Below are 15934 nucleotides of genomic sequence, written 5' to 3' on the forward strand. Positions count from 1 at the left end.
ATATGAATAAATCCAAGCAGGCTTTTAGCTAAGGGGGTGTCTGGGCATCCTGAACTGGAAAACATGATAAAATGGACGCCCACTTTTTCTCAGTAGGTCGCCCTAAATGTCCCTTTATTAGTGCCTGTATTATACCCAAACCGTGGTGTCATCACTCTGGTTTCAATGAAAAGGGTTTCCTCCTGGTAATTTCGCTGACTATGATTCACTGAAATTCACTGATTCTCAACCCTTTTTTAGGCTTAGCTTTGCCCTCGCGGATGCCATTTTTATTTATCCACATCGTGTGAGTCGCAACACTTGCAGCATTGAAGCGCGCTGTTATTGATGGGATGTCTGACACTGATGAAAGGAGGAAACTGCAGTTGTAATTCAGTATTTGACTCAGGTGGTTGTTTGATAAAAAGTTATTTTTGTACAAATAGATGTTTACAGTTTCTTTTTTACAAAGCATCTTCTCTGTCGATGACCCAGCTTGTTGGGAGGGGAATGGGCTGTGGGAGGGGTAATGGTCTGGAGGCGGGGACTTGGACGCCCTGACTCAATATCTTGGCTAAAAGCCTGTTCTGAGGACATAACAATAGTGATGATTTAAATGAATTGAACAAAAATCTTAATTCTACAGTTGAAGTCCTGAATTAATTGTTTTCTCCTTTGACAGCCAACTATACACAATTGTTCTGTGATGGACTGTTTAAAGAAGACTGTAGTCCGAGAGGAACGTCCAGCGACAACAATGACACAGATCTGACACATCACAAAATATAGTGTTGTTCACATATTGCCATGAGAACTTTGCAGACACTGCTGCTTCCATTTTAGATGAAGCCTGTATCTGCCCATGCTGCACCTGAACTTGAAATGTTCTTTTAATCCAACCTGCCACTTTTGTCCACTCAAGGTCTTGTTGTTGTTGTTTGCCGTTCCACATTGTTCAGCCACCCAGCGGATGCATGTGGGTGCTAATGAGAAGTTAATCTCTCTAATGAAGCCGGGCCACCTCCTCGTCTGACTGGCAAGATAATCCGTTGTTATGTAAGGACCTTGGCGCGCACACACATCCACACCAACTCTTGTGAGGTCCAAATAAAGCCACTGACGTGCATGCAGGATTATTTTGTGAACAAACACAAAGTTTGCACTGCAGTCCTGCTACATCGCTGAACAACAGTGACGAGTCGACACAAGCAGACCTGACAGACAATGGGGGTGTGGAGCGCAGAGCAGATACAGTCAGGGTGTGAGTATATTAGTGGTGCGGTGGATCACTACTAGAGATGTGGAGAGTTTTCTGGGCTCATGAAAGTGAGACCGCTGGTTCCTCAGCAGCAAGTTGTTAGTGCAACTAACACTGTGCAACAGGCAACGGTCTGAGTGTGACATGCGGAGCGCTAAGCAAATTGCCTAAAAAATAATTATTCATTTCACCGAGCGAGATGACAAGGCCTTTCTCAGGTGTTGTTTACGTGGAGACGAATCTGTCGCCGTTTTGGAGTCGGCTGCAGCATTCTGCAAGGTTTTCTATCCCCCCCTTGAAGATGTATATAAAAACATGTCTGAATTAAAATGATTTAATGATCCATTTATTCTCATCTTATATGCATTAGGTCTCATTGTTTTGATTACATATCCATGGTCAATCCATGTGATCGGTATCGGTAGCGATCGGCACTCTGACTGATCGGTATCTGTGATTGGTTTTCATCACCGGTACTCCAGTTTTTGACTCACTTTTATTCACCTGCATGCATCCTGTCTCATTTTTACTGACTTTCTTTCCTTTTCTCTCTAGTTTCTCTTCTACTTTAAGCTTGTGCTCATTTCTTCCTCATTTCTTACTATCAGAACTTTGTCGTGGACTTTCTCTGGATCTAAAAAGACACAGAGCGGCTTTGTCAACCGTCAGGTTAAGCGACAGATCTGTGTGGACGAGTCTGATCCTCACTAATGGTGACTCTTCATGAGCCTGGCTTCATCAGTTCTTTTTCACATCTTCATGGCTCAATGAATACATATGTATTCATGAGTGGACCTCCACAATGGCTTTCACAAAACTATAAAAATACCATGGATGTGAGAATGTATTTTCACGTTTCTTTTCATCAACAACTGACAGAGTTGCACAGAAATCTAATATTAATGAAGCAGCTGTCACCACTGGTTTGGTTGGATTTGTGTGTGTAATCAAATTAAAATTTAAGTAAAATTTTAAAGATGTTAGTCGCATAACTAACAAAGAGCTGGGACCACTGCAATGGAGATGAGGTCAACCATCGCAGCGGAGGTCTGCTCAGCTGACGGATGTCGTCGTCTACGAGATTTCATCTCTAGGAAATTTGATTCTCTAGATATCTTGATTCCGTATATTTTGATTTAGTTGAATGTGTATTGTAGTTTGACTTTGGCAGACTTACCAGACCTGCTTGGCTTTAAGCTCATTCTTCTGCTAGCCCACAAGCTGCTTAAATTCTTTGGGATCAGTTTCTCAAAAAAGAAAGCTGATCTGCCGGCATCAAATCGAAACCAAAAATCAACCATGAGGAATGGTTCAGAATTGCAGAGTGGTATTCTGCTGGTGTCCGCAGCTCATCAGCTCAAGGATGAAGGGAAAACTGTTCTTCCAGGAAAAAACAAATGTCTTCAAATTGTATTGTTTTTTTTACATTCTTCCCGAGTCAGCGGGATTATTACGTAGTGATGCAGTTCATGGTACAGGGTCTGTTTCTCTAACAAGTTCTTTTTCCCTTTCATGCTGCTCCTGGCTACAACTCCTCTTTTTTTCTCCTCCTACCGTCCCTTTCCACTCTCCTCCAGACTGTTCCCTTCATACTCGTCCCTTCACCAGTGTTTAACGTCCCTCCACATCTTGTTCTGCCATCCTTTCCTCTGTCCCACGACCTTTGCACTCCTCCGCTCACCTCCATTACGCTAGATGAAGCGGAGGATGTCACCATGGAGAGCAAGCTTTGGAGGCAATCAAAGGTCAGTGACTATGATCTCTGATCCCTTAGTTGTGACGTCATCAAAATCCCTGCTGGGGTCCATGGAGTACAGAACTGTGATGCCTGTGTTATCAGCTGCAGCAACTGTCTCAGCAGCTTATCAGCTTTTGGAGTTCTTTTCCTTGTTTTTTACGGGATGGTTTAAATTGCAATAAACCATGACAAGGTTTTCGATGGTTCTTTTTAGGGATGGGCGACATGGATGAAAATAATCTCTAAAAATGTATAAACTTTGGCGTTAATAAATATTACAATAAATATAACTATATGTGTATATATATATATATATTTATATATATATATATATCACCTGAGCTTTATTTCCTCTCATGGATGGATTGATCTTGATTTCACCAAGTTTATGCTAAAGTATGAAGAAGGACCAAGTGCAGCTCATTCAAAGCTAAGTTTCCTTTTGACTGGTGATCATGTGAAAAACATAAAATTGGTGAAACTTCAGTCACGTACTGCTGAAGTGAGCCTGCGTCACCTGCCCTTTATATGTCTATTTATTCATTAATTGTGGCTGTTTTCTTAATATAACAAAAATGAAATGATATATGATAAATAATACAAATAATAATAGAAATAAACATGACGATTTTCATGCAAATCTAGTCCATCCTGCACTTTCTTAAACAATTCCTTCAGGTGATCACTTTGCTGCAATCACAACTGCTACAATCCCTGTGATGTCTGTGAAGGTGCTGCAATTGTGTCCAATCACCACAACATTCCTTCAAATTCCCAAATCACCTCAGTCAATGTTCGCCAATGTTCGCCTACCCCTCTATGCAGCACGTGTGTCATCATACACACATCATATGCATTCCCTCCTTGTTGAGATGAAGTCATGTGCGACGCCAAACGCTCATAATTTGCCGGCAAATGTTGCCGCCAAGTGTCACAATTTGGATGTGAACTTTTCTGATTATTTAAATGTAGAATCGACGGAACTAAAAAGCGTAACTCACTAGTGCAGCTCGTAGTCACCAGAACACTATAGGGGCGGTCGTGAACAAATATGCCTGACCACGAGATCCATCTCTCTCTCCACGCTATTTCTGGCACTCTTACATCCTGACCCTGTGTAACACGTCACCAGTTGCTGTTTCATTGACCGTATTAATGAGCCGCTGTATGACTGAGGTCATCCACGCAGAAACATTACCCACCTTTGCCTTTCAATCTTTGCACTTGAAATACATGTTTTTTGCAAAATCTTTGCAACCTGGAGCCTTTTTTTAGCCATCTTATTTGCAAAGTTCCTTATTTCCCGTCATGTTGTTCCAGAACCATAAATGATTGCGTATTTCACTGCAATTTTTAAACAAATACGCACCAAAATCAAAATCTTGCCCACACTTTCCGCTGAGCATGTTGTTGGTCCTGAGCAGCCCTACTCGAATGATGCGTGTGTAGTCCTAACATTTTCAGTCAAACATGACTTAATTTTGGCACAAACTATGGAAAGCTCCCCCTGAATCCCAGTGCAGTGGGCCCCTTTGGTTCTATACCGCTGTCACCTTATTCCTGAGTTACACGTCTCTCATTCAGCATATGAATTTTAGCTTTGTTTCCAACAATCATTGGCATTTAAAGATTTTGCAGGTTAGGTTTATTGTCTTTTTCTGTCCAATATTTCAATTTGTCCTCAATGTCTAATTGTCGAAACAATCATGAGGGAGTAATGTTGACTGTGCTTCTTCAGCGTCATTTGACAGGTTTCTTAGTTTAGTTAGAGTGCAATGAATCCTCACACTTCTACTGAAATATCCCACATTCAGCTCTGTGGCAGAAAGTGGATACATGGACTCAGTGTTGCAGTGTCATACCATTCAGACATGACTAACAGCAGAGGCATCAAATTGGCTGTTTATTACTTTGTAATCCAGGAGCTGATCACATTGCAGGTGGAGAAGCTCCTTTATCAGCCATGTAAGAAGATTAAGACAATTACTGGTGAGAAAATAGACACAATTTAAACCAGTGCCTAGACTCGGTGTGCTTGTACATGTGTGTTTTTCACCTGGACAGCGTCCAGTTTTGCAGCCATTGTTGTTATATTAAAAGTTTGTCTCTCTTTCAGTGGTGACAGCGTCGCCATGGCATCAGATACATCTGAGGTGATGGTCAACCATGACCCGACTGAGACTAATGAAGAGTGCTCAGGTAAGACCTGCAACACTTTCAGTGTTCAGTGTTTTATTTTTTATATTATGATTTTTTTTTTAGTGGCTTCAATCATTAAGCAGTGTGCTTCTAGATGTTGACACAACTGTGAAGAGACAAGATCAGAGACGGGATGTTGTCTGCTTCTTTGTTGACCATAGTGTCAAAGCGGCAGTTTGAGCCAGTTCTGATGCTTCAGTGATAAGTGTGAAAGTCTGTCCAAGTTTTCAGTTCTTTTAGTCTCTTTCCTTGACAAACATGACATCTATGTTCTTCACTATTTCTGCAACATGTTTTTTAAATAGTAGAAAAATGTAACCACATTCGATATGCGGTATTCAGTGTTATTTGGTTTTTGGACGAGGATTTGAAATTTTATTCGGCTGCGGACACAATTTTCAAATTAGCGCATCCCTTGTTATCGAGACACCTGTCCTGGCACCCTGTGTTTCTTTGAACTTAACTTTAACACTTTGGAGAAGGAACTGAGGTTTAAATAGTTACAAGTTGTTGCAGCTTGAATTGACCTAGAGGATCACATGTTCAGCCTTCTACACCTTCTACTAAGTAAGCATGCTGAGTGTTACAAGGAAGAAATGATCACCCATAGCCAAATATCCATGCTCCGTTTGGGTGGCCACTCTCCAAAAACAGATGAGTTTTCACATCTGTTTAGCAACCTGTCGTGGTAGCCATGTGCTAGTGTGTTTTACCCCCCTAATAGACTGCAGTACCAGTGACCCTGGAGCATGTTGAGCATGAATGGATGAGGGAAAAATCTGGGGTAGCCTTCAAGAGGTGTGGGATGATGCTGGAATATATTCAATGCCTTCATGAGAACAGTTAAGGGCTTCATATATATAGAGCAGCCTGGCCTTCTTTCTTGGCCGACATGATGTCATAGTTAATATTAATAATGCTAATAATAAACGCATGAATGGCATTCTGATGGTCAACACTCATAGTTCTGGAACATCCAGTTTATGACAGTGTAATACGTTTTAATAGTGGCAAACACTGCCCCCTCACATACATATATAACACATTTAAATCTCACAATGTTGTGGTGAGATGTGAAATAAAATAGCTGAAATAATTTAATTCCCCACTCCAATCTCGTTAGTCATTAACATCCTGCAGGTGTCAACCTTTGTGTTGGTATGCTTGTGCACAAATAACCACATAGGTAAAGTTAGGTGAAGTGAAAGTTTAGTTCACAGCTTCAAGGTATGAGGTTCTGGAAATATTGCTGCTGTGAGTCACCTTCAGCTAGAAAGCAGACTGGTCATACGATGTCTGCCGGGCATACAGCTGTAGTCTATAAGGATGTTATAATGTTCCCTTCTATTTCTTCCTATCTTCATATCCAAATGTTTCCTCTCCTACTGTAAGGTCGCATTCTGTGACAGCCATGCATGTGATGTTTTGGTTGATCCGTCCCTATGGAGGAGGTTGCTTGAAGGGATCTGTTTCGGTCCGTGCTACAGACAGCAGTAGTTTGAGGCTGTTGACAGTCACAGAAGTGTGTTTAAGTTCTCTGTCTCAGTGGTAATGGAGCTGCACTGGAGGGGCGGTTTTACAAGTGTGTCTTTCGTTAAAGAGCTTGTGCCGACCCACTCCCGTGGTCTGATGACTGTAAATGGTCACATGCTTTCATTCAATGTCTAAATGATGTCTAAAGCCGCTGCAAGAATTCAATTCAATGCCAGAAAATGTCCTCAATGTTGCTACGGGGACTACAAACTGGCTTACAAATATAAATTTGTTTTTTCACCAGACACCACTGAGTAATATTATAATATCACCATCATTGTTTAAATATATTGCTGTGCATTATCTGATCAAAACTGGCGTAAAACATCTGAACTCTAAAATCTGATTATCCTACTTAAGCACTCGTTTTTTAGAAGGATGTTTACAGTTTGGACAATCTTCCTTTTTGTTACAACGTAAAAGTAACAACAATGGAAATAAATCAAATGAAGTCCAGACACAGCCCACCACAGCTACACACACATAATTTATACATACATAATTTGATACATTTATATATTTATACACTAGCACTACGATACAATTACATCACAGGTGAACATGTGTAACACAAAATACACTTCTTTAAATATAGCAGACAAAATACAGTACGTATAACACTGACAATACTAGACATACAATATACACACCACAATGGAAACTAAAGCAATATATGACACAGATGTGTTACGGAGAACAGATGCTGCCACTTACCTTCTCAGGTATACACGCACTTTTGAGGGTTAGTTTAGCGGGCTACCAGACGTCACGTGAAAAGAACCGGAACTCAAATAAAATAATGAAATAAAAATCACTAGTTGAAATACACATCCACAAAATTTGTATATTATGTGTGTGTGTGTGTGTGTGTATATATATATGTATATATATATACATATATATGTATATATATATATATATATATATATATATATACATTTACAAATTATGTTTTTTTCTATGAACGAAGTGTGCCGTGACTTAAAAAAGGTTGAAAAACACTGATGTAAATCATTGGGTCTTTTACAGTCCCTGAAATGACTTTCATCTTGTTCTGTGTTCATCTTCAATTGAAGTGCCAAGCAATCATTTTCAGTTCTCAGAGTCTGTGTCCGTCCTCTTCAGGCAAGAAGAAGTCCAAGTTCAAGAATTTCAAAAAGTTCTTCGTCAGGAAGAAGAGAAAGGAGCCGGTGTCTCATGGAGTGGAGTCGGAGCTAGTGGCCAGCAAGTCCAGCGACAATGTCAGCAAATCATCAGGGAACGCGCTCAGTTGCTCTGACAAGGAGAAAGGGTGAGAATACACATTCGCCACATTGGGTTGTGGGCTTGGACTTGTTTCACGGTCCAGAGGATGACATGACTCTTTCTATGTATTTCTAATATAATCAAACAGTGACCAATCAAACAGTGATGTGCAAGTGAAGAGCTTCTAACTTGGATTGTTGTCTCATCTAATCACAAGTGGTTTTCCTACTGAGGTGCCTCAAATCCTCAGGTGGATCTCTGCTAGTTCTCTTGTCAAGACTTACATGAAGGCAGAGGCGTCTCTGTCAGAGCTTCTTGTATCTAGAACAGCCTGCCAGAGGCAACCTGAAGCACCTCCACTGTCTACACGCTCTTCAAAACTTGTTTTTATGAGGGTGCATTTCAGTAATATCCTCCGAACTTCTTGCGTTTGCTGACATGTTTTGGTAGCACACGCATGTCTACCCAGGAAACCAGCAGACCAATGTTTTAGTGAACTTACCGACCTCAAACTAGGCTGTTGTTGAAAATATATGGTTTCAACGTATTCAGACAAAACTAATGCTAAGACATAAAAACTTAGTGGTTTTCACAATGAAAACATGGCATGATCAAACTTTTAAACATTAAAGCTTGTTGTTTTGGTGATTTTTAATTATTTTTAGCATTGTCCAGCTGCAATCCCTGGTGTGCCCCAAGTGTGATATGTGTTGGTGTCCTCCAACTGTGGTGACTTCTTTAGCTTTTAATTAAAATGTGTAAAACTGTTTTTAAAATGTGACAAATGTATTTGAAGAAAGGAATGCTGTAGTTTAAACATCCTTCTCCTCAGCCACGATTCTCACTCTGCTGCTCTTCCTGTGTTTGTCCGGTGTAACAGAGGGCTTCTTCCTGTCCACGTTCCCTCTGCATTTTTTCGTGTGCCACTTCCTCCTGTGATTATTGTCATGCGAGAGCTGATTATAACTAGCAGTCATTATCCATGCCACTATCTTCTCCTCAGTGCTTTGAGACGTGATCTGAACTGACTTGTTCTTTTTTCTGTCTCGATCAGGTCCAAGGTCAGCCTGGGTAGCAAGGCCTTGTCCCATGATTCTGTGTTTGTTTCGGACTCATCGGAGGCCAATGAAGCTCTTGGGGCGTCCCAGGACAGCATTCACGGGAAGGTGAAGTCGCTGCAGGTACAGGAACACACACTGCCACACATGCACAACCTGCAGCCGCTCACACTCTGACCTTGGAGAGATCTGGAAAGAGGATTTTCCAGCTGGAGGATTATGAAGGTCTTGCACAGTTGGAGTTCCAGCATTGATGATTCCAACCTTTTAGCCTCACGGGGTCAAGGGTTCCACCAGGTTCTGAATTCATAAATGGAAGTACTGTAGTCTGCTCTGATGTCTAATGTAATGTGCAGTCATCTGCTGGTTGGAGGGGAGATTGCAGTGGAATGGTGTCTGTGGTGACTCAACAGCAGGAAAGACAGAGAAGACTGCTCATATCTCAACAATCTGTTTGGAATGGCTTGTGATTCAGTGGAGAAGAGTACATTTTGGAGTGTCCTCTGTTCTTCCTGAATTCCAGTCGCTGCTTCTTTTCCGATCAGTGGTTGACATGCTTCAGCAGAGAAGCAAGGGTCCAAGGGTCCAAATGCACTACACATCGTCATGACAGCAAATGGTCACATGACACTTTCCAAAGCATAAACAACTGTTTGTAACCTGTTTTGCCGTGTCAGCATTTGAGCCATGGGCTGTCTAACCGGTGCAACTGTGTGTTAGCGTCCTTGGGTCTTCAGTGCAGTGTGAAACCACTTAAAAAATGAAGGAGGAGTGCCCGTGCAGAAACTGACACGAACAACACAGTTTCAGGATGATCCCCACTAGATCCAGGCTACAGGATATATATATATATATATATATATATATATATATATATATATATATACAACAAATGGAGCGGAGAAGTGACAAAGGAAGAACGAAGGAAAGTGATTTTTGGCACAGCTGGGTTCAGCATGCAAACAGCCACATTGTTGCTGAAAGCCTTTTCTTCTCCTAAGACACATCCTTCAAGTGGCTGTCGTTTGATGCAGAGTGACCTTTTGGTGCGGTTAACAGAGGAACTGGTAAAAATCAGGCCGATGGAACAAGTGGCTATAACAGGAGGAGGTGAGCCTGAGACAGACAAGATGAGCTCCAGTTAAACTGCACTACTAAGCTTCCTCCTGCATGAGGCACTAATGAGATTTCCAAACAAAGACAATAGTCTCTCTTTGGAAATCCTCACACTGTCGGGCGTGTAATGATGCTGTCACCTTGAAGCCCTCCATCACTCCTACAGCCCACCACACCACTTTTTAACTTTGCGTCACAATGTTAAAATGACATTAGACATTTCTGGGGCAAAACTCTGTACGTCTTGTGATGCTGTAGAGATGCCTACCCGCTGCAGCTGCAGACATGAGAGCCAGCCAGCCAGCCACAATGGCGGTCTGTCGGCAACACTTGTCCATCAACAGAAACTGAATTGCAGTTCGTAACATGTGCGCCCACGGAGTCAGTTGTAGCATTGAAACAAGACACGTGGTCTGAAGTCACATCACCAAATGCAAGCGCTACCAAGAGGCTAAGGAACAAAAGCTAACTCGAGCTAACCTCAGGCGAAACCTGTGCTTATGGAGCTTCATGTTTTGGACAAGCAGCCATGTTCTGATGTGGAAGACCGGAGCAATCGGCAGCTAAACAGTGCTCCTGCCCCCATGATGCTCATTTCCTGGACATGTAGTTGATGAGAAGAGGCGCAGTCTGTCTGGTTATAAGGCAACATTCCTGTAGTTAACAAGTGATGAGTGAAGTTTACATTCATTATTCATTAAAGGGAATAAAAGTAACTTTTTTTCAATATTGGACATGTTGCTTTTTGTATTTTGTTAAGTTACTTTAAAAGTTGCAATGATTTATTGAGTTTGTATAATTGTTATTTAGTAGGTTTATATAATTAATAAAAAAAGTGACTTTTGTGTGTGTTGTAGAAAAATAAAAATTGGCAACAGCTGGTATCAGCCCCCCCAAAAAAATAAAAAGATGAAATACAGACGAAAAAAACAGAAAATGATGAATGTCTGTAAGTACCCTCTGTAGTTACAACAGTTTCAACTACGCACCAAATATTTGGTGACCGAATATATTCAGCCGAATATCGCAAAAAAGCCTCATTGGGTGGAGTGCGTTATGCAAGTCCTAAAGAGTGGCATGAGATGCAATAGGCAGAAGGCTTGAACGATAATTTCACTTCAATTCGACAACGCAATGTAGTGGCATGCGTATTTCAAAAATTCTACTCTATGAGGCCGCAGGAGAATACAACAACTTACTCCACAACCATCCACCAAGGTGGTGTGGCACAACCTGTCAGTACAGCAGCAATATCATCGCCCCGTGTCACTGCACTGTGTGGTCATGCAGACAGGAGCAGGAACACCAGATGTGAATTGTCCTAGCAATGACTGTTTGCTCTCCCCACCTGTCTGAAAAAGCTTAATCGGCTGCAACATGCAGAAAAGCTACTGTTTGAATGAGCATTGTTGAGGAGATAATACCAAACTGTGCGGACTATTAACCACTTGTCGAACAGCATTGTAAAAAGTGCTTTATATAGTATTAATTATTAATAAATTTATATTATTTATTTATTAATATTTATTATTAATAAATATTTAATTATTAATTTGTTTTTTTTTCTCCTCGCAGCTTAGTTTTACGAGCGAATGAACTTCATACTACAAGATTTTGGGCCTTGTCACATTTGATCAATGAAATCACAGACATTTTATTGACTTTAGAGCATCCCACTGCGCTGGTGTTTTGAGAGATCCACCACCAGAGTTGGTCCACAGGGGATGTAGTTGTTTGTGCCAGAATACACACAGGGTAAACAGTGCATTGAGCACTTTGTTGTGATTTCATTGGTCCAATTATTTTCACATTTTCATTTCATTTTCATATCACACATCAGTCTCAATGCTAGAGCAGTGCATCTTATGGATGTTGCAAATCTTTTTTCTTCTTAAATATAGTGGGTGGCTTATATTCAGGTGCACTCAATAGTCTGGATGGGATGATTCTTGGCCAACCAGAGGAGGGTACCTACTTGTGCTGTTACTGTGTTTATGATATAGAATTCACAGCTTAAATTATCAAACTTGTGCTACCTAAACAAACAGCTGTTCGTTGAGTGTTGTCACGCTGCAATATAAGTGTCTTAGTTGTCTGTGCTGCTCTTGTTCACTCCTATAGTAGTTTATTGACCTTGCTTGTCTGCTATGAAGAAAGAGAATAAAAACATGTCCAAGTCCGAGTGCAGAAAACAAAGTGGATCAAAGTGTTTTTGCGCGTTGGAGACACAACTGAATGATAAACTGAAGGGCACTGTGTAAAGGCTGTCCTCTTTGGCCTGAATGTTTAGATACTTGGTGGTTCTTTTTCTGTGAATGAGAACATGAAGCAGGACCTTCTGGTTGCTACAAATCTCACTTACTGGGAACATTTTGATTTTATGTTGTAATATATATTTTAAAATACAAAACATATAGACGTGATATATATTTTTATTGTATCTATCATCGCAGCCTGAACTCCAAATGTTTGTGAGGGGTGTTCAAAATTAGAGCTGCCACTGTAATTGTCTCTGGATGTGTATATAACCACATATGTTAAAATCCAAATGTTGCATCATCAACCTCCACAGACCCCTTGTTCCCTTTGATGACCTTAAAATACGGACCAGATCTAGCTTTCCTGCTGATCGCTTTTAGGTGGCATAAACTGTGAAGATTTGCAGAACGTTAGCCACCAAACATGAAAAAAAATACTGATAACACACAAATGTGAACTCAATATTCTCCAACTTATTAACCCAGCGATCGCACAAAGTTAGCTGTTCTAAATTGCCATTAACAACAATCAGCTATCGCTATTGTGTGAACTTTAAGGACCGCTGCTTCTGCTGGTGTGTTAGTGGGCCACACAGCAAGCACTGCAGAACCATGTTGATTCTGTAGCGCTGCACCAAGGTTATTGTAAACCAATGAAAAAATGACAACTAGAAAATTGTAAATCAATTTTGTTAACTGAAATGAAAATAAAAATGAAAGTTTTTCATAGAACGATAACTAAATGAAACTGCATTGTCTGTTTACAAAACCAATCTAAATTAACTAAAATCATTTTTTTGCATTTTGAGATCATTCAGAATCCATTTTTTTTACTCTGCTGGTTTTATGACTGCTGCCTGCTGTAGTGTGTCAAGTCTGTGATGGCACTGGTGTTGACAACTTGACCTGGCAACACTGACTAGCGTGATGGTGGTAGTTGGGCAAAAGCATCATCTTTCCAAACTTAATGCATTTTTTTTTTACATGGAGTTTTTATTACTGACGCTCTATCACTTCATCTAGTTTGTTAGAGTTCCTCTTTCTCTTCCTGCTTGTGGGGTGCCAGCTAAGCATTGAATGTATGTTCTTAAATATATATAGTTGAAGTTGTGTACATTATTATGTACGTTAACATAGTTTGCCTGCACTGTGGGATTAATAAAGGCCATCTAATTTAATCCAATCTCGTTCTATTCACAAGAGAGGGGGAAACAAAAGGAAGTTGCTCAAATGTGGCATGTGAGTATGAGAAGCTTGAAAGATGTGTGAGAACCTTATTTCATTTGGATTCTACAGCTTCTTTGTTGTGGCCATGCATATACACACCGTCCCCTATATATTCACATTCTTGCACATCATTGTTTATTACTGTTTTTGAATGCTTCCTAAATGAAGCTTTTCCCAAGTAAAGACAGAGAATGTTTGCTTAATGCAGCTCCACCTGAAGCAGGCCATCAGACTGGGCACTCCTCCATCCATCATGTGTGTGAAGCGGACGGAAGACACCGGAACGATGTCGGATGACGACGGCCTCCCCTGCAGCCCCCCTGAATACACTGCCACTGTAAACGACTTCTCAGCCTCCTCATGTTCCCATGACATCTGTCTGTGGACCATACCTTTACTCCAATTTCCATTCCTGTTTGCTAGACTCAGGTGCAGAGGGACAGCTCGGCTAGTCTGGACAGTGAGGACGAACAGGTAAACAAGGCAAGCAAACAAAACTGCAGCTACAGTTGTAATGTGTGTCATGTCTTGGCCTTCTGAGGGAGATTGTTTTTCATGCCTTTTTAAGAAGTTAAGACATCACATTGGGAGCTAAATGAGTTTTGGTTTCCATTTGTGATTGACTGAAAATGTATTTTGTTTGTGTTTATTTATGTGATGACGCATGGTTTTGATGGATGTGTTTCATTCGACATTTCCCTGTTGGCTGTAACTGATGATGATCACTTACTATTTTTCCAACAGTGCTGTCACTCAGTCATTAGGTCACGTATACTGTGTAGCGCATCAATACATTTAGGTTTTTCTGGTTTGTCGTTTGCTTATTTGTTTGTTTAAACATTATTGGTATAAAAGTAGCTAGAGTTCAGACTGACTGAGAAGGAATAACTGCGGTTCTCGAAACTCAGTGTTGCCTTGAAGTGGAACGAGTTAAGAGGTCAATTGATACCACTCAACGTTTTTCTAGTGTCATTTAGCAGCTTCTTGGTTCTGGTTGTCAGTCACATGCCATCATAAGTTTGTATGTAAGAGTGGAGTTTTAGTCACGGGGTCAGGTCATCAACCAACACATTCTCACTCATAGTGTATCAAATAGTGACTATTTTCAGTGGACTTTTGGGGCCCAGAATGACTCCAAAGTCAGCCTTGTGCATTGCATTTGGCATTCAAATGGAGCACGGTTCACGTAAAACAAAGGTTGGGTTTAGGGTTATGCTAGGGGTCGCAACCATTAAAATTCAGCCAAAGATAAGCAGCCTGGATCCACGAAACATAATGTTGCATATGAATATGCACGGTTCTGCATTCCCTATGTACCACCAGTGTGTGTAGACTTGTGCACTGTGGCTCAGCGTGTGCACAGCACACATAACCACACGTCTCAGAAGAGGAGAAGAACAAAAAGCTTAATCTGGTTCATTTTGAAGAACCTCCCATTGGTATATAACCTGCAATGACACTAAATCCACCCATTTGAGTTTCAATTTTCATGCTTCTTCAGTGTTCTTCAGTATCTCCACTGCAGCCTGTGCCGTTTCCCCACATGTGATAAGGAAGCATTTCCGGTCTGAAGCCATGCTTGGTGTCAAGAATGGCCTCTTTGTGTTTGTGCTTCTTGTTGTGTCATCAATGTATAATGACATTTATTCATCAAAAATGTTTTTACAAAACACACAAGCGCACAAACAAGTACCTCTACACAGACATGACTTAACTTTGTTGTGATTTCATTGGTCTGATCTGATGAGTCCAGTTATATTGGTAATATCACGTATCCGTCTCAATGCTGGACCCCGTTTCAATACAAGTTGAGAAGTTATTACTTGTAGAGCAGTGCACCTTATGTATGTATGAACTATCATCGCCCAAATGCATGTTCCATACTTAATCTCCATGTTGCTGAAATCAGGAATCTGCTGTGGAAATCATGATTTTCTGCTCCAACATTGTGCAGTTCTAATAACTGTGTGTGTGGCGATGAGGTCACCTTTTTCTTGCCTCCATCATAATGAGCAAACCCACTGTGCATGTGGGTGTCATGGGTTGCAGTGTGTGTTGTTGAGATGGGCCGGTGTGTACTTATGTGAGCTTGTGTATTCATGAAGTATTCGTGTAATCCTGAAAAGGTAGTCTGAAATGGTGCTTTAATCTATACTTAGTCTGTGAATTCATCTTCTTTTCATTCCAAGTTTTTTTATGGTCCACGCATCACTTTTCATTGTGCCTGTATGTGTAGCGAGGTTGAATTCCAGTGGTTCTGGCTTTGATTTTTGTCTCCAATCTTTGGGAAATTGTTTCAGCCCAGACACATGTTTATATACCT

The 15934-nt window shown here is 40.8% G+C and overlaps 1 protein-coding gene across 8 annotated transcripts in view; it reads left to right on the plus strand.

Moving 5' to 3' along the window:
* The window catches only part of zgc:66433 (uncharacterized protein LOC321250 homolog), a 34721-nt gene that overhangs the window by 11517 nt on the left and 7270 nt on the right, over window positions 1-15934 (plus strand). For 3 of the 8 annotated variants that reach the window (XM_053878890.1, XM_053878892.1, XM_053878891.1), the window contains exons 2-7: window positions 2815-2982; window positions 5092-5174; window positions 7833-7998; window positions 9007-9133; window positions 13820-13948; window positions 14035-14094. In XM_053878890.1, the coding sequence (XP_053734865.1) occupies window positions 2933-2982; window positions 5092-5174; window positions 7833-7998; window positions 9007-9133; window positions 13820-13948; window positions 14035-14094 (615 nt within the window). In that variant the 5' untranslated portion in view covers window positions 2815-2932. The remainder of the gene's footprint in view (window positions 1-2814; window positions 2983-5091; window positions 5175-7832; window positions 7999-9006; window positions 9134-13819; window positions 13949-14034; window positions 14095-15934) is intronic. The other 5 variants (XR_008416091.1, XM_053878888.1, XM_053878893.1 and 2 more) reach the window with 4 other exon arrangements.

Source organism: Synchiropus splendidus, chromosome 11, assembly GCF_027744825.2.
Source record: "Synchiropus splendidus isolate RoL2022-P1 chromosome 11, RoL_Sspl_1.0, whole genome shotgun sequence".
NCBI classification, from domain to species: domain Eukaryota; kingdom Metazoa; phylum Chordata; class Actinopteri; order Syngnathiformes; family Callionymidae; genus Synchiropus; species Synchiropus splendidus.